A 23632-nucleotide genomic window follows, 5' to 3' on the forward strand; every position below is an offset into this window, starting at 1 on the left:
TCCAGACATATGCAGCAACATTTACAGAGAAATGTACTCTCACTAATCATTGATGACAATTATCATCTATAATAGTAATTATTATAACCTCACACATTTTACTTATTTCAAATTTGAAATGTTTCAGAATGTATAGTTACAGTAGGCTATTACTTGTTTTTTCATTGAACACTTTCAGTTTTACAGATTTTATCACCATCCTACTAAAGTTGATGTGTTAATGTATATATTTAATATATATATTTATATTAATATGGGATCAAACAGCTGAGAAAACAAGGCAGTGTTTTGGTGTGTGACATCAGCTGCCAGCAGTTGGCCAGTCATCTCTCTCTATCAGCTGATGTCCTGCAGGAATCTCACTGAAGTCAAACTAGACCGAGTTACACTGAAACATACCGGAAGTTAACTGGATTTGCCTTCAAAGTAAAGTCATAAAGAAAAAAAGCGTTTAGTATGAAACTGTACTGTTTTCATTTTTAATTTATTTCACATAAATTCACTTACAACACCAGATATATTTTTTTATTAAAGAACAAAACATTGTATCTTGCACACTTTTGCTAATGTATATAGTGGGTTATTCTATGTTTATGATTTAGATTTTTTTGTTATGTTAGTTGTAGTAGTCAGGTATATTTATAGTGTATTCCAATATATTTTGTGTTCTTTGGATATATTTCTTTAGTGTTGACATGTACATTTTATATACTGTATTTATCACTTTATCTGTTCCATTATTTTTTGCCATTTTTAAAAACAATTTTATTTTATTATGTTTATAAACCCCTTACATTCATCATCTTTATCCACATGATCTTGTCCTATGTGTTATCCATTTTATTGTTTTGTTACTTTTGCAAATGATTTACAGCCTAATCGGTCCAGAGCACACAATATATTGTTCCAAACCCAATGGTCTCATGAAACATTGGACTTACCAGGGTTAAACTCACTCAGTTTAATAGGATTTAGTTGGATTTCCAAAAGGAATCTATGTATCATAAAGTGATTCTTAGATTGTTCAATTGCAAAAATGTGTAGCCTATACTAGGGATGCACCGATACCAATACTGGATCGGATAGCCTATCAGGCCGATACCGACTACTCAAATAGCTGGATCAATGTATCGGTGAAAATGGGGCCGATCTATTAAATTCAATTCTATGTTTATACACATTATATAGTGGAATTCCTGTTAAATGTCCTGCCTCTCGTTTGCACTTGGGTCCTCACTGCATTAGACTTAATAGACGATGTTACCTTCATTTATAAAGCTCAAATACAACCCAGACAGATTTTTTTAATAAATTGATTAATTTATTTTATTTTATTTATTATTGATTATTTTAATAATTTTTTATATTTATTTTATTTTATTATTTTGTTTTGTTTTATTATTTTGTTTTGTTTTGTTTTATTTTTTTATTTTATTTTATTTATTATTGATTATTTTGTATATATTTTTATATTTATTTTATTTTATTATTTTGTTTTGTTTTATTTCATTTAGTTTTTATATTTAATTTAATTTAATTTAATTTAATTTAATTTAATTTTATTTCATTTCATTTCATTTCATTTCATTTGGGCCAAAAATGGCTCTTTTGACAGTAAAGGTTGCACAAAAACATCCTTTAGTACCGTATTACTTTGAAATATTTCCCCCGGTAATGCATGCTGTATTCAGGGTCACCTGCTCTAACTCGCTCTTCACCAGTTCTCAGTGCGTCAACTCGTCAGCTGTGATGACTTTCAGCTGTGAACGTGTTTAACGCAGAAACAGGAGGAGTACTACTTAACAGGTAGAGAGGAACCAGGTGCGGGTTTCCTACATGTGGTGATGAGATGATCAGTGAACTTTATTCATCCTAACTATCACCACTCTCATCCACTGCTCGTGTTAGGACCCTGACTACACCTCCATCATGGCCTCCGCCACCTCGACCCCCGCTGCCGCCGCCACCACCGGCCGCTCCAGCCGCTCTGCTAGCCGGCGAGGCACCGCAGCCTCCCCCGGCCTGCAGCCCGGATCCTCCAGCTCCACCAGTCCGACCCGCATGTACCGCATCCAGGAGAAAGATGAGCTCCGACACCTCAACGACCGCCTCGCCAACTACATCCAGCGGGTCCAGGAGCTGGAGAGCGAGCGGTCCTCCATCCTGTTCCAGCTGGAGGAGAAGGACGAGTCGAAGAGCCGGGAGATGGGCAGCGTGCGGCGGCTCTACGAGGAGGAGCTGGCCGACGTGAGGAAGTCTCTGGACGGCCTGGCCGGAGAGAGGGCCCGCCTACAGATCGACTACGGCAATCTCTGCGAGGAGTACAGGAAACTACAACACAGGTCAGGAGTGATTTAGGATGCAACTATGTAGCAGCGTGAAGGATGCAGCCATGTAGGACCATGCAGGTGAAGGAGCAGCTGATGCACCAGACTCCACTCAAAAAAGGGCTAATTTAACACCGTATTGCTTTGCTTTAGACAAACACACCTGCACAACACAGATGAGGACATTTCTGTGTCTCTGTGTAATTCAGAGTGAATACGGGCACCTGTTTTTAGTAATATTTCTACTTTTTTAGCTGGTTCACACTAGGGATCGACCGATATGGTTCCTCAGGACCGATACCGATATCAATTATTAGTAATCAAGTAGACCTTTAACCGATATTAGGTCTACGGTACAACGGAGTATTAGGGCCACATTAAGGAAAACAAAATAAATGTAAGATTTCGAGAATAAAGTCATATTCCGAGAATAAAAGTTGTATTACGAGAATAAAGTCATATTAGTATATATAGTAGAAATTTTACGTGTTTTCTTTTTTCTCTTAAAGTTACGACTTTATTCTCTTAAAGTTACGACTTTATTCTCGTAATGTTACGACTTTATTCTCGTAATGTTACGACTTTATTCTCGTAACGTTACGACTTTTTTTCGTGTAATATTACGACTTTGTTCTGGAAATCTCAGATTTTTTTTCCCTCAATGTGGCCCTAATGCTCTGTAGTACATTGTCTCTTTGGCCCTCACTGCATTACTTATATGCTATATACTTATAAACTGACTATAGAATATAAACTGTTACCTTCATCACAATGCTCAAATGTTTTGCGACTCCAGACAGATTTTCTTTTTTTTTTTTTGCCTAAAATGGCTCTTTTGGTAGTAAAGGTTGCTGACCCCTGCTTTAGACGAACACACCTGCACAACACAGATGAGGACATTTCTGTGTTGCTGTGTAATTCGTAGTGAATTCGGGCACCTGTTTTATTAATATTCTTACTTTTATAGCTGGTTCACACTAGGGATAGACCGATAGGTTTTTTTTCAGGACCCATACCGATATCAATTATTAGTAATCAAGGAGACCTTTAAAGGGACTATTTGTAACTTTCAGAAATGCTTAACAGCAACACCTGTGGCTGTTAAGTCAACGAAAGTCATGTTGGATTTGTGTTTGTGCGCAAACCCAACATAGAAAAAATGTACAAAAGGGTACAAAAAATGTACCCTACATAGACATGAACGAGCATCGTTCAAAACAGTGAAGCGACACATGTCAGCTAAAACCACAATATCACTCTATATTTCACCTGCTTGGCAGTAATGTTAGCTGACCAGACGAAGGTCTCTCCATGAATCACTGCTGATCCTAGTGTTGGCTTTTCCTGTTTCAGCCCCAGAGGCTGAAGCAGGAAAAGAAACGTTATCGTCTCCGTCTGCAGCCGGAGGGAACGGGGGAGACACCGACACCCGGTCGGAGACGATAACGATTCTCGCTGCGGAGCCCCGTCACTCCACAAGACACGGGAAACCTCTGTTGGTCTGGAGGAGCTGCAGCATTTATTTCTGCACAAACATCCACATTCACTAGATATTCTCAGAGCTAAACTAACTCTTCTGCAGTGTGGAGTGTGCGCACATGAACGTGAGGTGGAGCGAGAACGCGCGCGTTGTGAGTGAAGGCAAGCAGGCAGAGGAGCGGTCTGAGCAGCGTAGCCACATGCGAGTGAGCATGGGAAACCGACCCGGTAGATTTATACGCTTAAAAAGTTACAAACAGTCCCTTTAACTGCTATTTTGAACCGATACACATTTACAGTAAAAATGAAACTCTTGTTGTCAAAAATAGGAATAAAACTTCGTTGAAATGCCTTAAAGCATATGTTTGATTAAAAGAGAACTTTTCAACATTATCTTAAAATGAAGAGTAAAGTGGAGGTTTCAACGAAGATAAACGATAATTTAAATAAATAAATAAACAATATCTCCCTGAAGTTTTATCCCTCAGTGTTAATAGGCTATTGCCGGTGACGTGTAACCAATCAGATAGCGTTGTGGGCGGGACATTGAGCCAGACTGCACAGTGGAGAGCACTGACCGAGAGAGGAGGCTGCATAAGAGCCGAAGTAGTGCATTTTTAAATGAATGTATTTTTAAAAAAAATAACGAGACCGATAATCGTAAACATGCTGAAAAATGGTGCTGAAATTTGGTAGATCTCTAGTTAACACAGCTCCTGTATTTCAAGATGGGGGGGGCCTGAACTTCTTTACACACTTCATCCTTAATAAGAGTTTGGTTGGAAATTTCCACCTGGCCCATTTAGAGAAGTATGTTGTAGTCATTGTTTTGAAATGTGTAAGGTACGTGCCTGTTGTTGGCAAATATGCGGCACTATTTCCTTTTTGTTTTTGTTATGTTGGAAACAAATGGATATGCTAAAAAAAAAACAAATATATTTGCAAAAAAACAAACCATAAAATAAAAAGACAACATGGAAGAGATGAAGTCATAGTTCATTTCAGCAGTCTGACTAAGGGTGTTTTCACATCTAGTCCTTTTTAAACAAACCAAACTCCGTCCTCTTAAAGTGGACCAACAGAAAAGGGACTCGGTTGTTTTTGTGTTCACATTGTCAGTTCATTTGAAAGAGGACTCAGTTGTGTTTCTGTTCCACGTGAGCTCTGATGGGGCCTCAGTCTTCTCTCTGTTCACACTATAGTTCTACCTTCATCACTGCTGCTCAATGCTTTCCCTGTCATTGACATTTTTAGGGCTTCCACACAGAATACTGTCCAGGTTGTCTAAAAAAAGGAGCATATCTGTTGCGTCAGTTTCTCACTTATCAGTATCTATTTTCTATGGCTATGAAAACATCTCCTTCAAACAATTGTATTTATTTTCAAGTTTCTTGCCAAAAACTACATTTTACAAGATTACACTCGAAAACATCATGATAACATTATAATTTTCACCCAATATTAATGTTTTGAGTTTGAACGCATCATAATGTAACTCAATGGAGCCTCCGTATATTAGCTGTTAGCTTCGTTATTTAGCCATCAGGACTGTGCTGCCCATCGGCTGCTAACGGCTAACGTTAACTAGCTCTCCTCCTGTTGATTTCAACACAGATTTGTTATTCACAGCGTAGCATTATCAGGGATTGGTGACTAGAAACCATTAATGCCGATCTCCCGATTGCATATTTTTACTGAATATTGGCCGATAACGATCAGTGGCTGATCAAATATGCCATCCCTGACGGCAAGCCTAGAGGGCTAAAATGCAATGGCAAAGTGAACCTGGAGAGCGTTGTGTTCACAATGCACAGGATAAATGTACTGCAATGTGGGCTTAAATCGAGGTTGAACTGTTTGGAGATATCAGGTTTGTAACAGATTAAGGTTTAGGCAATCCTAAATTGTTAAACTAAACTGAGAAGAGGTGCTGTGTATGTATGGCGGTGACCAAGGCAGCATTAAACTGACAGATATATGAATGGAGTTTGGCATGAAATGATTTCTATTGTGCTCATCTGATGTTCTGCCACTTCAGGAACCAGAAGAAGGAGAGCGATCTGGCGAATGCGCTGGCCCAATGGAGGAAAGTCGAGGCGATTCTGAGCGCCAAGGACACAGAGTTCACCAAGCTGCTGTCTGAGAACAGGAGGCTGGATGAGGACTTAACTGACGTGCAGGGCCAGCTAGAAAACGTATGAACCAAAGCTACATTTACACATGATAGGTGATCTACATACAGGGCTAACTGGAGATGTAATGATCTCCATGTTGGAGGTTTTAAAGCCCCCGTTAGTAGAAATAGAAAATGTCTTAAGTTTAAGTGCAAATTATTACTTTAACATCGAAAACATTTATTTACTCCTTAAATTAAATATTGATACAAAACTTTCAATAAGTGGTGTGTAACAAGGTCTCCCTGATTGAAGTGTATTTTTAAGTATCTATTGACAGCAGACGTGCCATTTGCCTTCATTTCATGCTTGGAACACACCCTACATTTCTTAATGTAGACCACTGAGCGATCCTGCTACAGTTACACATCATATATTGCTGGATTCAGCACAGTCATACCATTCCAGCAAACCCTGAATGGTGTTTCTGGGACAATCCCTGCCAAAGCTACCTAAAAGTAAATGAATACATTCATCATAGACCTTCAAATTTCATATTTCCGCTTATTGTATTTGTAGTACTGTATGTCCTCATTGCATTAATATATTCACATTATGTTTCTTCACACATGTAGAGGAGCCCCCTGCCCACTATCGCACCAAATTTGGAATCAATCAGACCTTGCATTATGAAATTACACGAGTTCAGGTGTGTCATCTCCCCTTTGGCATGGCTTTATTTTGCATTTCTTTTATTTATGGGGTGTGTCATATCTGTCAATTTAACCACTTTTGCAGTAAAATATTTTAGGTGTCTTCCCACTAGCCTTTAAAAGAGAGATGATGATTTATCTGTTTGTGGGATGGTGGGGGTTGTCACCAGGTGGAGGGCGTGCTGGCGGACACAAAGAACCAGCTGAGCTCTGAGATCCTGAGGAGGGTGGACCTGGAGAACCAGGCGCAAACACTCAAAGAGCAGCTGGGACTCCAGAGGAACATCAGTGAGCAGGTAAACCACACAAGTTGACTATAAATTACTAACCTTCCACCTCAACAGAGTTCCTGCCTTCCCCTGAGAGGAACCCGTTAATATTCTGCATCGCCCCAGGCTCATATGTGCACATTTTATTGATGTTTTGCAGGAGATCTTGGAGGTCCGAAGCCGACACGATAGTCGTCTGGTGGAGTTGGACTCGGGGCGACGGAGAGAGTTTGAGAGTAAAATGGCCGAGACGATGCAGCAGCTCCGCCAGGACCACGAGTCTCAGCTGCTTCAGTACAAAGAGGAGATCGACAGGACCTTCAGTTCAAAGGTAGAAACAAAGAACTCTGATAATGTCTTTTAATAAGTGTCCAGATTTATTTATTTTGAAGTTTCTGATATTCTATTGAACCCTTTTTGCCCTACAGTTACAGAACGCCCAGCAGGCGGCGTTGGAGAAAAACAACGTTGCGTCAGCTACAAGAGAAGAACTGGAAACCACCAAGCTCCGAGTGGAGAGCCTCAGCTCCCAGCTCCAACAGTACCAGAAAGATGTAAGTGCAGGCCGTAACACAACACACAGACACATCTGCAGGGCCGGCTTAAAGTCAGGGTTGACGATGTTCTCCACTATTTGTTATATTGGTTGAAATGGTCTTTACACCCCGACAGCCATCCATTACTGATGAGCTTTAAAAAGGACCGGAAAAGAGCCGTCATCTGTAGCTGCTGTAATCTTGTAAAAACGTCTACCAATCACTGCCTCGCGGTCCGCTTGGAAAGAACCAATCAGATGCCTCCCTGCCTCCCTGCTCGTTCTCTACCCTTGGCGTGCACCAGCCTAAACTCAAAGCGTATCACTTGGCGTGTTAATCTCTGGCGTAAACTAATATTCATCTGTTTTTATTTATTTCTGCTCCTGCTTGAGTATTTCTTTCTCTTAGTTCTCTCCGTCTCTCACTCACTGAAGGTCCTTTTAGATACAAATTGCACCACTGCGCTCTGAAACCCGTTATTTACAATAGCTTGCACTGCGCCACGACGGCTTTTCACTGCATCGAGCAAAGCCCAACTTGGGCGCTGCGCTGTGTCGCAAGCATAGACTGCTCTCTTCTGCCGGGAAACGACAGTTGGTGTAGCTCTATTGTCGTCCGGGTGGAAACAGTAGGAATTATACACACTGTTCAGTTCCAGAAACAGGTTGAGATAACGAAAAGAAAAAAAAAGTGTGACAATTTGCCATAAATCGGGAGAAATACGGGAGAATTGTGACCCCGGGAGGGGAAAATCGTGAGGGTTGGCAAGTATGCATGACGGCCGTCTAGCCTGCCACCTTCTGGGGGTTGCTGGTCGCCCTCAACAAAACAAAAAAATTCACCTCAAATCCAAATTTCGCCTTGGGCACCAAAAGGCCTAGAGCTGGCTCTGCGCATCTGTTAACAAAACAAGGTCAACTGTGTGGAAAATACCTCATAGTCCAAGGCCACAGTCTTCCTAACTCCCATGATACTTATCAGATTATTTTGTGTTCTGCTAACATTTGTCTTGATATTATTCTGTCAGAAAACGGTGCTGGAGGGCCGCTTCCAGGATCTGGAGAGGACTCTGGACGGGGAGCGGGAGGTTTGGAAGCAGAGACTCGGTCAGAAGGAGCAGGAGATGCTGACCATGAGGAGCCAGATGTTCACCCAGCTGGAGGACTACGAGGACCTGCTGGATGTCAAACTGGCTCTGGACATGGAGATCAACGCCTACAGGAAGATGCTGGAGGTGGAGGAGCAGAGGTACAGTACGGCTGTGATCTATGTATATAGCATGGATGATACCTGCCTGGCTGCTTTTATTTAAAACCAAATAAATGTGTTTTCTTCAGATTGCAGCTGTCTCCCAGCCCCTCCCAGCACACAGCCGTACCCCGAACACACGAACACAGCAGCCACAAGCTCCGAGGGAAGAAACGGAAACACGAGGGAGCCTCCGGCAGCTCGCCCGCCTATAAGATGTCCAGTCGTTCAGCAGCGCACAGCACCGTGAGCGTAGCCGAGGTCGACATGGACGGGAAGTATGTTCGACTGAAGAACAACTCCGAGGCGGTAAGGCTGTGATGCAGCTGCATCGTGGTTTCTTTAAAAAATCGATTCCCATCCCTAATTTGTTATTTACTTGGTTAAAGCATGAATACTTCTTTATATGCATCATTTAACTGCTTCTTGTCCTCATCTGTGCGTTTCCAGGAGCAGCCGCTGGGCGGTTGGGTGGTACGGAGGATGTACCCGGACTCTGGAGAACTCTCCTTCCACATCCCCTCCCCCTGCGTCCTGGCTGGTGGGCAGACACTCACAGTGAGTAGTTAACTGTATGTTTCCCACGATTACATACAAAGTCGAGGCGAATAGATGCAAATATATGGCGTGAAATTCATGTGACGCTGTGTCGCGTGAAAGTGAGATTCTCCTCCTGACGTCCTGACGTTGAATCTTGTAGCTGTCTGTGGTCACCCAGAACTACGATAGCACATCATAGATAGACCAAACTCTGTATATAAATGTATGTGTATGAACCACAGACTGTATGGTAGAAACAACAACGTCGCTGCCTTATTTTATGCCTAGATGACTTTATCTTGAGTGTTGATGGAGCAGCTACATATCCTGGCACTGATTGATCCGAACTCCATTCAGAAAACAAGCATTTTAAGAGTTGTTTGCTTGTTGTCTTGCGGACAGACCTGACAAAGAATGAATTCAGACTTTTTACAAATCATCAACATCATGTAGTTATTTCAGCGTCTTTTTGATCTGTTTATTGCAATGAAATCTGTTTATTTGGGTTCATACCGCAATAGCAACGTGTGCAATGGCAAATTAACACAAATGATGCCGGCGGTCCAACTCGCGCGAGTAAAGCGAGGTGAAAATTCGCTTCGCTCTTGGTGTGAATGCAACATTGGGGAGGGGGGGGGGGGGACAATTCAGATTTGTTGAGCATTTTAATAGGGGCCCTCCCAAGTAGGTGAAATATATAATTAACAAAAGTGTGTGTGTGTGTGGTGTCAGATCTGGGCAGCAGGTTCTGAGGCGGAGGCTGATTCTGGGGACCTGGTTCTGCAGGGCCACAGGAGCTGGGGCCCTGTCACTGATATACGGGTGGTTCTTATGAACCCCAACCATGAGGTGAGTGGAGCAGTGTGTACCGGTGCATTCTGGGAGATGCAGTTTCAGCTTCAATCACTGCAGTCAAAGTCCTTAAAGTATCTTGGTCTACCCCTCATTATGAAGTGATCTACTCCGAGTCATGAGATGATACTGTATGTGTCAGGATGATACTGTATGTGTCAGGATGAAGTGGTGTTTATTCAGAATGCCTAGTGCGAATCCTTTTTGTCTCGGCTATCTTACGACGTTGGATGTAACTCACCACAGGAGTCATGTGATGCGTTCTCAGGAAATAGCGGAGCGCAGGGTGTGTATGCAGGACCGAGGTGATGAGGAAACCGAACTGGACTTTGATGAAGAGTACGTGGCAGGCAGTGACATCCAGCACTTTCGGAGACAGGTAAACACGCCGGCTCATAAACAACCAGTAGTTCCATCACCTCAGTGTGCTCTTACAGATAAAAGCACAAATGCTTCAGTATTATGAAACTTGATGTCACTTTTCCCCCCACCTGCCTACACTGAAGCCAAAGAGGAAGAAGAAGAAGTGTTGTTCAGTCTCTTGAGCGCGGAGCAGACGGCGTGCTGTACAGGAGGAGGTGAGGAGGGCGGCGCTGCCCTCTCTGCTCGTACCCGCTGTGCTCCGCTCTGTGTGCTGGTCACAACATGCATTGCTTGTTTCATACGTGTTTCATACGTGTTTCATACGTGTTGGATTCGCTGCTGCCTGTTGTGTTTTATTCATCAACATGCCAAACATCATCACAAAGCAAGTTCAGTTCCATCTGTCTCTCTCTGGGTTACCTCCACTGAGTCTAAAGCTGTGATCAGACCAAGAGCAAAGCGACTGTAGTTCAACAAAGCATCCGTTTGCCTGGATTAGGCCATAGTTAATCATGATTTATCGCAAATTAATCGCACATTTATCTGTTCAAAATGAACCTTGAAGGGAGATTTGTCAAGTTTTTAATACTCTTATCAACATGGGAGTGGACAAATATGCTGCTTTATGTAAATGTATATATTTATTATTGGAAATCAATTAACAACACAAAACAATGACAGATATTGTCCAGAAACCCTCACAGGTACTGCATTTAGCATAAAACAATATGCTCAAATCATAACATGGCAAACTGCAGCCCAACAGGCAACAACAGCTGTCAGTGTGTCAGTGTGCTGACTTGACTATGACTTGCCCCAAACTGCATGTGATTATCATAAAGTGGGCATGTCTGTGAAGGGGAGACTCGTGGGTACCCATAGAACCCATTTACATTCACATATCTGGAGGTCAGAGGTCAAGGGACCCCCTTTGAAAATGGAAATGACAGTTTTTCCTCGCCAAAGTTTTGCACAAGTTTGGAGCTGTATTTGGCCTCCTTCGTGACAAGCTAGTCTGACATGGTTGGTACCGATGGATTCATTACGTTTTTTTCTAGTTTCATATGATACCAGTATCTTTAGCTCTAGCTTTAAAACTGAGCCCGATGCAACCTAAAAAACGCAAGTTGTGGCATTAAAAAGAATTTGAGTTAACGCGTTATTCTAGCGTCAACTTCATTTGGTACATACACAAAGGAAGTAGCAATGCTAATGATGCATTAACATACCGTACTAATGATGCATTCTCAAAAGCTAAAATGAACTTACTCTGCTTGTTCTTCAATAGAAAGAGCCACGAAGGCAGCTGTTTGTTGCCCACCAGTAACCCCCTCACCCCCTCCAGACTCATGTGCCATGCCTTCCTCTAACTGTGCTGCCTGTATGAGACCAGCATGTTTCCCCTGATTCTAGTTGATTAAATATATGTGTATATATAACGCCGCTGTGCTCGTTTATTATTTCAGGATCTGTCTAAGGAGGAGGGGAGCTGTGCCGTCATGTGATTTGCTGCCTGGAAAACCTGGACCGGCTCTGGCCTCGAGTCTGGTTCCAGTTGTTTTCTCCTACAACGAACTCCACTCTGAGAAACTACAGTAGGACTTTGACACATTAGTCAGACGCCTTAGAGCAACAGCATCGACCTCAGTATTCCTCACTCGTCTCATGGCTCTTAACTGCACAAGATGATTATGAGCTTTGCCTTGAATTGATCTCATTTTAAATGTGTGTGTGATGTATAAAACTTAATAAAGCATAATAAATTCATTATGGTAGAGACACCAGTATTGAAGACTGTTTATTACAATTTATGCAATTATAGTTGAGTTTGGTGGGAAAAGCTGTGTGCATGAAGGTGCTCCCAGTTCACTGACTCACACAACACTTAATAAACTAAATCAACAGAAGAGTTAACGGGTTAGCTCACCCAAATACCCAACAAAAAAATATCATTTGAACATTTTTCTTTCTTTCCTTCTAGTGGTATGTAGGGTAACACTTCATTTAACAGGTCCGCAACTTTCATGGTAATTAGGTTAATTATCACCTCTTTGGAATTACTTCCAAATTACCCCGATATTTTCCTAAAAAATTACTCTATTAAAAACATTATTTAATAATTATATTCTGCTATTTCCCAATAGCTGGTAATTTATTTAATACATTTCTAGGAAAAAGAATACAAAGTTAATTGATGTGCTTTATTTCTTTGTATGCTGATAAATAGATGATAATTAGTAAATGACTTCTTTGAAATTTCTTTAAGCCTGTAAAATTAAGTGTTACCGTATGTAGCCATGCAGATGGTTTTAGTTTTATTTGTCCTTCTCACAGCATTGGAAAAAACATCCATGTGGCAGGAATAGTGAGCAGAGCCTTATTGAATTGTTTGTGTGTGAACAGCTGATGAACTGTCACATGGATGACGTGCCGGAGCTAAAGCATTTCTTACTTTAGTTCTTCTTTGTAAAGTTGCAACAGATTGTCTACGAGGAGGAAAAATAACATCCGATTAGTCCAGAACGCTTCATTGTCTTCAGGAAATGATAGATTGTCACCGTGGACTCTAAAAAAAAATACTGAACATGTCCACAGTTGCCAGAATGCCTCTTCTGATTTGGAGACGGTGTCACAAGATGTTTGTCTTCATCGCATTAAAACAGACTCAAAGGTTGTCAGAAGTCTTTAGATTTGCTCATTTGTCGCCGTTGTTCCCAGTAAAATGTTCCAGAGGCTGGTGTAACAGTCCTCCAGCTCTTGAAGGAGTGTAGCTACTCATAACGTAATAACTGTGCATAATGTCATAATTTAAATGTAATAAAAGCTCATGATGTAATAAAACCATGAGCACATAACGTTATAACAGTTTTGTTCATAACTTAAGTTATTACATTATGAGAACATTATTATATAATAAACTTATAAGCAAAAAAAAAAGTTGAATAATGTAATAATAAAAAGTACTCTCCTTGTCTCTTAAAGCCTTATAGGAAACCTTATAGTTTTAAATGGCAAAAGTAGATGATTTAAAGCAACTGGACAAGAGGACATTTTCATCAATTAATTTATAACTTTTTTTATAAATGTATACCTGGTTAGAAGTGCTTCTGTGCTTTAAGAGACAAGGAGTATACTTTTTTTAATTTTTTTTTTTTAATTAAATTATTACATTATGCGCTGAATTTATTACGTCATTCAGCTTTTTTTTACTAAGTTTATAATGTAATGTTCCCAATGTAATAACTTACATTATGAACAAAACTGTTATTACGTTATGCACTCAATGTTTTATTACATTAAGAGCTTTTATTACATTTAAATTATTACATTATGCGCAGTTATTATGATATGGCTTCATATCTGCTGCCATGTCAGGACTGGGACACTCTGTTCTCCACTTCCCTTTTATATATATATATTTATATATGAGGTATGTTCAGGTTTGTAGACCGGAGTCTCTACACCATTGTCTCTTTGTTGGTGGTCTTGCTGAGGGTGTTTGTGGACGGGGTCTGTTGGTTAGAAGCAGTGTGGGCAGGTGAGGGAACCTGCAGTCTCACTCTCTGGTCAGTCTTCTTCCATGTCTTGAACAGATGCGTGTGATAGCGCACAGATACCTGAGAAACAAATCAGCATCATATTTCAGTACAGCTGGTAAAGGTCAAGTATGGAAGCTCATAGGGGACTTCATTAAAAATGATAATGTAAACTTGAAAATGTAATTCCACAATATCATAATTTTCCACATATGTATGTGCTTTTTTAGTAAAACATAAAATGAAAATGCAATAATCCTAGCAACCAAATCAAATGAATTTGTAATGTGAAAGGGGCTTAACTCTGAATTAACTCTGACAAGTCTAGACCCTGAACGCACCATGGTCCAGAAGACGTATATGGTGAAGAGAGCCAGCGTGAGGACCAGCAGCCCCAGGGCCTCCATGCCGTTGGTGTGGTAGAGGTCCATGGCTCCCTGGACACACAGCCATCCTGACAGGCTGGCCAGCGGCGTGATGAAGAGGAAACACACGGCGTCACCACACAGCGTCCTCCTCTGCTGCTGCATGGATGGAGAACACAACCACTGGGGGGAGGAAGAGGAGGGGGAAGACTGGTTAATAAAGATTTAACTATGTGTACAATATGTAGAGATAGAACATCTGGGTGGAAAGTATGACATCTGGCCAGCAGGTGGAGTTAAATGCTTGGATCCTGTGAACTGTTGCATGCAGTTAGTAGTAGTAGTAAGTAAATAGTAGTAAAAACCACAATATGTAACTGTTCAACTATAATGTTATATCAGACAAACATTTTCAATCAGTTTAGTTTTCAATCACATGATTGTCCATAGTTTATCATGATTAATCACATTTTTTATCTGCTCAAAATGTACCTCAAAGGGAGATTTATCAGGTATTTAGTACTCTTATCAACACGGGAGTGGGTAAATATGCTGCTTTATGCAAATGTATGTATATATTTATTATTGAAAATCGATTAACACAAAACAATGACAAATATTGTCCAGAAACCCTCACAGGTACTGCATTTAGCATAAAAAAATATGCTCAAATCATAACATGGCAAACTGCAGCCCAACAGGCAACAACAGATAGAACCCATAGAACCCATTTTCATTCACTGATCTTGAGGTCAGAGGTCAAGGGACCCCTTTGAAGATGGCCAAGCCAGTTTTTCCTCGCCAAAAGTTTGGAGCGTTATTTAACCTCCTTCATGACAAGCTAGTATGACATGGTTGGTACCAGTGGATTCGTTTATAGTTTATATATTTATAGTTTCATATGATACCAGTATCTTCATTCTAGCTTCAAAACTGAGCCCACTACAACCTAAAAATGGTATGATTATCGCGTTAACTTTGACAGCCCTAATATATATATATATATATATATGTATATATATATGGTCCCTAACTATGATGTTAGAAATACTGACATGAGTCCAATGGTTTTATGGTTTTGTGTGATGACCAATCTTAAATGCACGTCATTGTCTAAAAGGTTTTTAAAAAATCAATCATTCTGGCTGATTGGACTCATGCTCAAGTTGAAGGTGGGCGGAAGTGAGGTCACCGGACCCGTGTATTAATAAGGATGATAAAGGCCACACCCAAACAGCTGCAACAAAGCAAAGTCTGCACACACCCACACCCACACATAGGAAGATGTCTAATCAGCCAAAATAGTGATATCACTACATAGACTTAGATAGAGATGTCTAACACCTCCAGAACATTCAACTGTACTACATTACTAACATAAAGCCATGTGTTTCTGTGCATGTGCGCGCATGTGTCCAGCATTGCCTGACAGCAGGCTTATGCCGTTCACTGTGTAGCTTAACCTGGTGGAGAACGTGGTGCTTAATCAGCAGATTACTGGCTGTGACCACACATGCAGCAGGAAGACGAGGAAGGCCACTAATACACTTCTCCTGCACCGTGCTCTGCAGAGCAGCGAGGAGGAGGAAACACCATCTAATCTGGCTCTCAGGCTAAGTGGCTTTAGTGGGGGTACAAGCGGTCCAGCTAACAGCAGCAGGTCCTCCAACGTGAAGGCAGCGACTGGCTGCAGGAGGCTCCTCCCACACTGACTGGGACGTCTGCTGTCTCATTGGGAATAAAAGAGCAGGCCTACTGGACATCCGGTTTCTCACATGTTTTATCATCGGTTGAATGTACATTCGAATTTCTATGTCGGAGTATTAGGGCCACATTGAGGGGGGAAAATAAATGAGATTTCGAGAATAAAGTCATAATATTACAAGAATAAAGTCAGAAGTTTACGACAAAAAAGTCGTAGTATTATGAGAATAAAGTCATAATATTAAAAGTAGTAATTTTACGTGTTATTTTAGAGGGAAATAGAGCAGCCTGTGTGAAAATGAGGAACGTGGAGCATCTTGTGAAGTTATACTTTAGTTTAGGTTTCACAAATCACAAAATTCTTCATCAGCACCACATTATCATCAGTATCAGGACCTTGAAAAGATTGTGCAAGAAACTGCGTTAATTCTGAAGAAAGAACCACACAGACCTGATGGGGAAACTGCCTCTTTTGTGGAGGAGGAAATTACTTTTTTCTCTTAAAGTTATTACTTTATTCTCATTAAATTACAACTTTTTTCTCATGAAGTTATGACTTTATTCTCGTAATATTAAGATTTTTTTTCTTTTGAAATAGTATGACTTTATTCTCATTAAATTCTTATTTTTTTCTCGTAATATTAGATTTTCTTTTCCCTTGATGTGGCCCTAATACTCCATCGTAGTATTTCAGTGGGGCTTATTATCACATTAAAGAAATAGTTATATTTATATTTCGGAAAATACGCTTATTTTCTTTCTCTCTTTTTTGAGAGTGAGATGAGATGACTGAAATCAATCTCACGTCTGTTAGAGGAGTCTTTTTGAACTTTTGAACTGAACAGAGCCAGTTAGCTCTCTCCCTCCCTTTGCTTCGAGTCATTTAGCTAAGCTAAATTAACAACATCCCGACTGTAGCCCTGATCTTAACTCCCCGACATGATACTGAACAATCTTCTCATCTCACTCCGGGAAAGAAAGCAAATAATGTTGTCTCCCAAAAATGTTGAGCTATTCCTTTAACTGACTAAAAAGACTAGGTTTAAAGCTGCAGTGGGTAGAAATGGAGCAAATGTGATTTTTAAAAAAAGTTATTTTTATAAAACGGTTTAAGAACTGAATGCTGAGAAGCAGTGAGTGTCAATAAATGACGATAATCTTAAGGGCCTACCTCAGTGAGAGGTTTGGGCAGGCGCTCCAGTGCATACTGGTGGTGGCAGAGTTCACAGTGGCTGCTGTTGGAGGCGGTGAGCCAGTGCTCCAGGCAGGCCCGGTGCACCATGGCCAGGCTCCCAGAGCACTCGCAGGGGGACAGCAGCTCCCCTGAGGCGCTGCCTTCGTGGCAGATCCGACAAAACGGCTCGTCGCTGCACAGACTAGAACACAGAGAGAGACAACAGTCATGTCAGAGGATAGAGGAGTGTATGTGAGGATGTCTGCTGTAACATTTCCCTTAGTGTTGTGAACTTGTGATAGGAGATAGGAGGAGAGCACCGTTTGTGTCCCGTGTGAAACCAAGTCAACGTTGACTTATTTGACTTTACTGTTGTTACGTAACTTTTGTACTTATCTAACGCTAGTTACAAAACAAATGTAGCCCACTTGTTTTAACCCAAACCAGGATCTTTTCCTAAACATAACCAAGAAGTTTTGTTGCCTAAACCTAACCAAGAAGTTTTGTTGCCTAAACATAACCAAGAAGTTTTGTTCCCTCAACATAACCAAGTAGTTTTGTTGCCTAAACATAACCAAAACGTTGTGTTGCCTAAACTTAACCAAGACGTTTTGTTGCCTAAATGTAATAAAGTAGTTTTGTTGTCTAAACCTAATCAAGTAGTTTTGTTGCCTAAACCTAACCAATAAGTTTTGTTGCCTAAACCTAACCAAGAAGTTTTGTTGCCTAAACCTAACCAATACGTTTTGTTGCCTAAATGTAATAAAGTAGTTTTGTTCCCTCAACATAACCAAGATGTTTTTTTTGCCTAAACATAACCAAGTAGTTTTATTGCCTAAACCTAACCTAAACCCTGAAAGTGAGGATTGTTTGCCTGGGGGGTATAAACTTAAGAAACATTATCCGTTTTCACGATAAACACCTTTAGACATAGTCGAACGACACGTTGAATGACCTTGTTTGATTCATGCATACTGAACCCTTAACACAGACAGAAGAGATGAGACTTGTGTGTTACCTGTCTGTGATTGCTGCACACTCCTCAGTGGCCGTGTCCGTGCGATAGAGCGTTACTTCCTGGTTGCAGGTGTTGAGTTCCTCCTCCAGCCCGTGCTCGGGCATTAACTTGACCTCCCCCGCAGGGCTGGACACCCACGGGACCAGGATTTCCTCTGCTGTCATGTCTACTTTATAAGGGGCCATTCACTCATGTCAGGAGCATCACATCTGTTAGCAGAGACATAGACAGATGCAGACAGGTCAGAACTCAAGAGATACTAATACTCCCGTTTTTCATCGCCCTCTCCCGGTTTCCTCCCGGGGTCACAAAAGAGAAAGAAATACTCAAGCAGGAGCAAAAACTTAATGAATGAATGAAAACCGATGAATAGCCAGTTAGTTTATACCAGAGATTCACTCAAGTTAACGCCAGAGGGGCAAATTACGTTGCGTTGCGGTGCGATGCGGTGCGATGCGGTGCGATGCAATGCGGTGCAATGCTATGCGGTGCGATGTGGTGCAATGCGATGCGTTGTGCTCAGGTGCGTTGCGCTCAGGTGCGTTGCGTTGCGAAGCGGTGCGTTGCGGTGCGGTGCGGTGCGTTGCGGTGCGGTGCGTTGCGGTGCGGTGCGTTGCGGTGTGGTGCGATGCGTTTGCTAAGGTGCGTTGCGCTCAGGTGCGTTGCGTTGCTTTGCGTTGCATTGCGTTGCAAAGCGGTGCGGTGCGGTGCGATGCGTTTGCTAAGGTGCGTTGCCTTGCGGTGCGGTGACGGTCTACAGGTACAGAGCAGGAGGGAGAGGAGGAGATAAAGAGAGAGGAGTGCGGTGCGCGAATAGCAGACAAGATGAGTGACACTCAGAAACGAAGCAGCATGTAAAGTTATGGTATTTTGGAAATTATAAGGTTTAGTATAATTATATTGAATAATTTAAGTGATATATGTGCACACATACTAATCTTTAAGGTCAAAACAGCTAAAGCTAAATTTGGCTGAATTATAAAAGGCAGAAGTGGTCAAATGAAGAGCCGTTTGGGAGCAGAAAGAGCCGGCTCTTCTCTTCTTGGTGAGCTGAGCCAAATGATCCGGCTCACTAAAAAGAGCCGGAATTCCCATCACTACATATTACAGACTGGGGCTGCAGGTGATGCAGGTAACAACACGGAAGTGCCTTAGCCAATCAGAGAGCAGGTCTACCGCACCCTGGCCAGACTAGAGAGTGAACGTTACTCAAACGTTAGAGCGACTCTGTCGGTAGAGGAACCTGCTGCTGAACGGTACAAATATAACTCGCATAAAGCTGTAAACACAATATAACGTTGTCAAATCAGCATGGTAACAGTCTGTACTCTGTTATGAGCTCGTAGATGTGTGTTCGTGTGAGTATCTGCTCACTGAAAGCTGCTGAGCGACACACAGGAACTCGCTAACGGTCGCAAGCTTTCCAGCAAATTGGTTCGGAAAAGGGTTCATTGCTCACGAAACCACCTGGTGGCCAAAGAGTGTAAAACAGGCAGATATGATCTTAGCCATGTGATAAGATCAGATATTCCTTTATTAGTCCCGCAGTGGGGAAAGTGCAGAAAACAAGATGCATCAACTAACACAGTAAAAAAAAGAGCTAAACAAAGTGTAACAAAATATGAACCATTTAAATAGAAGGAAGTATAAAAAATAGGAGCAGTATATACAGTATTGACAATAAACAAGACTAGAAAATTGCACAAGTGGAAAATGATATTGCACAGTGAGAATGAATGAATGAATGAATGAATGAATGAATGAATGAATGTAATTCCACCTGAAAATATCAGGTTATTGTCAGTTTGTGGTGTGTAAGTGTAAGAGCTCTACTGGGAGAAGTGCTGGTTGTGGTCTACTGGGACCACAGATCTGTGATATTCTGTATTTAGAGCCAGTAAAGGCTGTTGGGAATGACTATAAACAATGAAAAATATATATATTACCATTTAATCAATTTATATCTATATAATATATAATATAATGTATATTTTCTAGTAAGTATATCATGTGTATATAACATACATGTATAATAAATTGTAATTGTTTTATTCATCTTAGGTGTATAAACCAATCCTTTGGTCAATAATTGTATTGTATTGTAGTGTGATATAATATAATAATGGTAGGAGGAGTAATATTAGTGTTCTGTGTCACTTCGGGTTAGTGGTATTGGTTGAACCAGTGAAGATCTGAACCACTTCATGAACCAGTCACGTGATATGGCCGGGCAGCGAGGCTTCGGACGTCATCAATGACGTCATTGGTCTAAAACGATACAAGCCTCGATACACGCATCGCGGAACAGTGCAATTAGCTAGCTAACTGTTAGATAAGATAAGATGGAACTTTATTAATCCCGAAGGAAATTCTTGTGCCAGAGATTGCTCAGAAATACGACAAAATTACAACAAGTTCAAGTGTATAAAATAAAAAAAGTACTATTTCTAGCACCAGTGCCTATTAGAATAACAATTAAGTAAGATACATTTAGTAAAATGAGTAAATAAGATAAGTAAAATAAAAAAGGTAAAGTAAGCTAAAAATCTGAAAAAGAAGTAATATTGCACACAATGAACAGTGATATTGTACATGAGAATGTAAAAGTAGTATTGCACATGATATTGATATAATTTTTGTTCTCAGTGTTTTCAGCTGTCCTTCCTGCAGGAGGGGGAGGAGTTATATAGTCTGATGGTCACTGGTAGGAAAGACCTCCTGTGGCGTTCTGTGGTGCACCTCGGTGGTCTCAGTCTACAGCTGAAGGTGCTCTGGTTTGACTCCAGTGTGGCGTGCAGAGGATGAGAGGCGTTGCCCCTGATGCTAAGTAGTTTCCTCAGCATCCTCCTCTCCGACACCTCCACCTCCACCTCCACCAAAGACTCCAGCTCAACTCCCAGGACAGAACCTGCTTTCCTGATGAGCTTGTTGAGTCTGTTAGCGTCAGCTGCCTTCACCCCGCTGCCACAGCACACTACAGCATAGAAGATGACGCTGGCCACCACCGAGTCATAAAACATCTGCAGCATGGTTCTTAGGAACACTGACAGCAAGAGGGTCATGACTTCTTAACTTACTATACTATAACTTTTTTTTTTACATACTATACTATGACATTTTCTTCGACATATAGTATGACTTTTCTTTTACATACAATACTGTGACTTTTTTCTACTCTTTTTCTTCAACATACTATACTATGATGTTTTTTCGACATACTGTACTATGACTTGTTTTCCACATACTATATCATGACCTTTTATGAAATTTTTTCCGACATACTAGACTACGACTTTTTTTTCTCGACATATTATACTATGACCTTTTTTTGATATACTATACTATGATTTTTTTTTACATACAATACTATGACTTTTACGACTTTTCAACATTAATGCGATTAAAATTCCAATAAACTTTCTAAATTCCATTGTTTGTAATGCAGCAGCCTGTATTATCTTCACTTATTTCAAGATACAGACAGTCATTTCTGGTAAATTCTTTAAAAAAAAGTAGATTTCTACTGAAAATTGACTGGAATGTTCTCACTTCTTTAAGAAAATGTGATTTTTAGGACTCATAATAGCCAGAAATTACTTGATAAAATTGAATTTTACAAGATATATTTGAACTGTCTCTTACCTGTATCTAATGCAACAGACAGGTGACTCCCACTCATAACATTTGTACTAGCGCTTGTACAAAAGACAGTAGTGTAGCACAGATTTGGCTCAGGTCTACATGCAGCTCACACTGTTCAAAACCATCTGCATGATATCAAACTCTGTTCATGACAAGCTGCTGTTCACCACAAACACAGAAGCCCAAGCAGTGACACATGAAACACAACACACACACAGAGCACATACATTACAGTAAGAGCTAATGACAGCTAAGCCAATAGGCTTCAAACAACACCTTTTACAGTATAAAGTAAGAAGTTAACTTCTAACAGTAGTCTTACCACCAGCTGGATATATCCACAAACCCTCTGTGATGGTGTGTGCTCCCATAAAGTGAAAACAGCCTTCTCCCTCTCTGTTTACCAGGGTGTATGTGTGGAAGCTTCTCCTCCTATAAAGCCTGCCAGCAGATTAGTGTGGCTGACGGACGGCGGTGAGAATAGTGAGGGATTAGACGGAGGGGAAGGTAAGGGCCACGCCAGACAAATGGAAAGCACATCAGAGTGAGTTACACCGAGCGAGAGCAGCACCTCACCACATCCCCCCTTAATCCTGTTAGGGGGCTACCAGAGCGAGCCTTTCACTGGCCTCCCAGCTCCTATGGTAATGTAGGCTGCTGGAGGCCGAGGAGGAAGGACATGAGACTGTGTTGTTGTTTGGTTTTTTGACAGGTATGTCTGTGGAGGGGAGAAATCCTCATTCATTGATTTATACAACAATCCGTAGTCTTGCTGAGATGGAAATCTGATGGCAAGTGTGGACAAACAGAACGATGTCCCCCTTAAGAAATGAATTCAATGTAATTTTTGCTTGTTTGTTTGTTTGTTTCGGGCCTTCACTTCCACTCAGATCCTCCACCGCAGATTCATTAGACGATCAGAACTATAGTCATAAACCTCATTTGTGTCAGGCTGTTTTGTGGCATCATTTCCACCATTGTTGATTTTCTAACCTTCATCTTTGTATATTAGTTTCCTGTCTTGTTTTGCAGATTTTCCCACCCTGGACATTGTCCTCCCCCCTGGGTTTCCTCTTGAAAGTGTTGATCTCTGTGAGGCTGGCTTATGTGTTATTATATATAGGCCCTCTCTCCATTTCTGAGAGCGAACAGGGCTGGTTCCACTATGTTATCCATTGTGAATACCATATATAAAGTCATAGTATAGCATGTTGAAAAATGTAATGAAAAAAAGTCATAGTATTGCATGTCATAAGATTTCATAGGAAAAAGTCATTGTATATGTCGAAAAATTTCAACAAACATATGTTCTGTTTTGACAAGCTGTATTATTACTTGTGAAATAGCTGAGGGTGGTAGATATCTGGTTGGAATACTGGAGGTTGGTGGTTCGATCCTAATGTGACATTGTGAGTTTTGAGGGTTAACTTCAAATGGAGAAGTCAAAAAGAAAAATAAATATTACATCATTGTATCTGGTCAGTTAGCTCAGTCTGGTAGATAACTTGTTGGAATACTGGAGGTTGTGGGTTCGATCCTTATATGGCACAGTCTGTTTTCAGTTCTAACTTGTAATGACAAAGTCAAATATACGAAGAGAACAGTCCCAAGTGTGTGTGGCATTGGTGGCTTGGTTGCTAAGTTCCCGGTTCTGGCGGGGTTCGATCCCCACCCTCACATCGATGCCCGGTGCCCGACAGCGGAGTGAGACGAGAGTCTCCTCCCAGGGTTTACCAGAGATACAACGGGGGG

General features: G+C 41.1%; 2 protein-coding genes and 1 long non-coding RNA gene across 4 annotated transcripts in view; 2 read left to right on the forward strand and 1 right to left on the reverse strand.

The window, feature by feature from the left end:
- Positions 1–23632, forward strand: part of LOC141783034 (uncharacterized) — a 589922-nt gene that overhangs the window by 377870 nt on the left and 188420 nt on the right. The window lies entirely within an intron of this gene.
- Positions 1705–12220, forward strand: lmnl3 (lamin L3). Of its 2 annotated transcripts, XM_074659582.1 has the most exons (12): positions 1705–2342; positions 5845–6001; positions 6804–6929; positions 7063–7233; positions 7331–7456; positions 8466–8686; positions 8776–8995; positions 9137–9244; positions 9959–10075; positions 10347–10457; positions 10585–10656; positions 11908–12220. In XM_074659582.1, exons 1-11 carry the CDS (start codon positions 1930–1932, stop codon positions 10621–10623), a joined length of 1809 nt encoding a protein of 602 aa, XP_074515683.1. In that variant the 5' UTR covers positions 1705–1929; the 3' UTR covers positions 10624–10656; positions 11908–12220. The 2 variants fall into 2 exon arrangements, with proteins under 2 accessions (XP_074515683.1, XP_074515674.1); XM_074659573.1 differs by lacking the exon at positions 10585–10656.
- On the reverse strand, positions 13799–22914 carry LOC141761889 (E3 ubiquitin-protein ligase MARCHF3). Its single transcript, XM_074625548.1, has 5 exons — positions 22203–22914; positions 18239–18447; positions 17218–17422; positions 14319–14525; positions 13799–14058 (listed from the first exon to the last, which is right to left on the reverse strand). The coding sequence occupies exons 2-5, from the start codon at positions 18421–18423 to the stop codon at positions 13900–13902; spliced, it is 756 nt and encodes a 251-aa protein (XP_074481649.1). The 5' UTR covers positions 18424–18447; positions 22203–22914; the 3' UTR covers positions 13799–13899.

This window comes from Sebastes fasciatus, chromosome 2, assembly GCF_043250625.1.
Source record: "Sebastes fasciatus isolate fSebFas1 chromosome 2, fSebFas1.pri, whole genome shotgun sequence".
NCBI classification, from domain to species: domain Eukaryota; kingdom Metazoa; phylum Chordata; class Actinopteri; order Perciformes; family Sebastidae; genus Sebastes; species Sebastes fasciatus.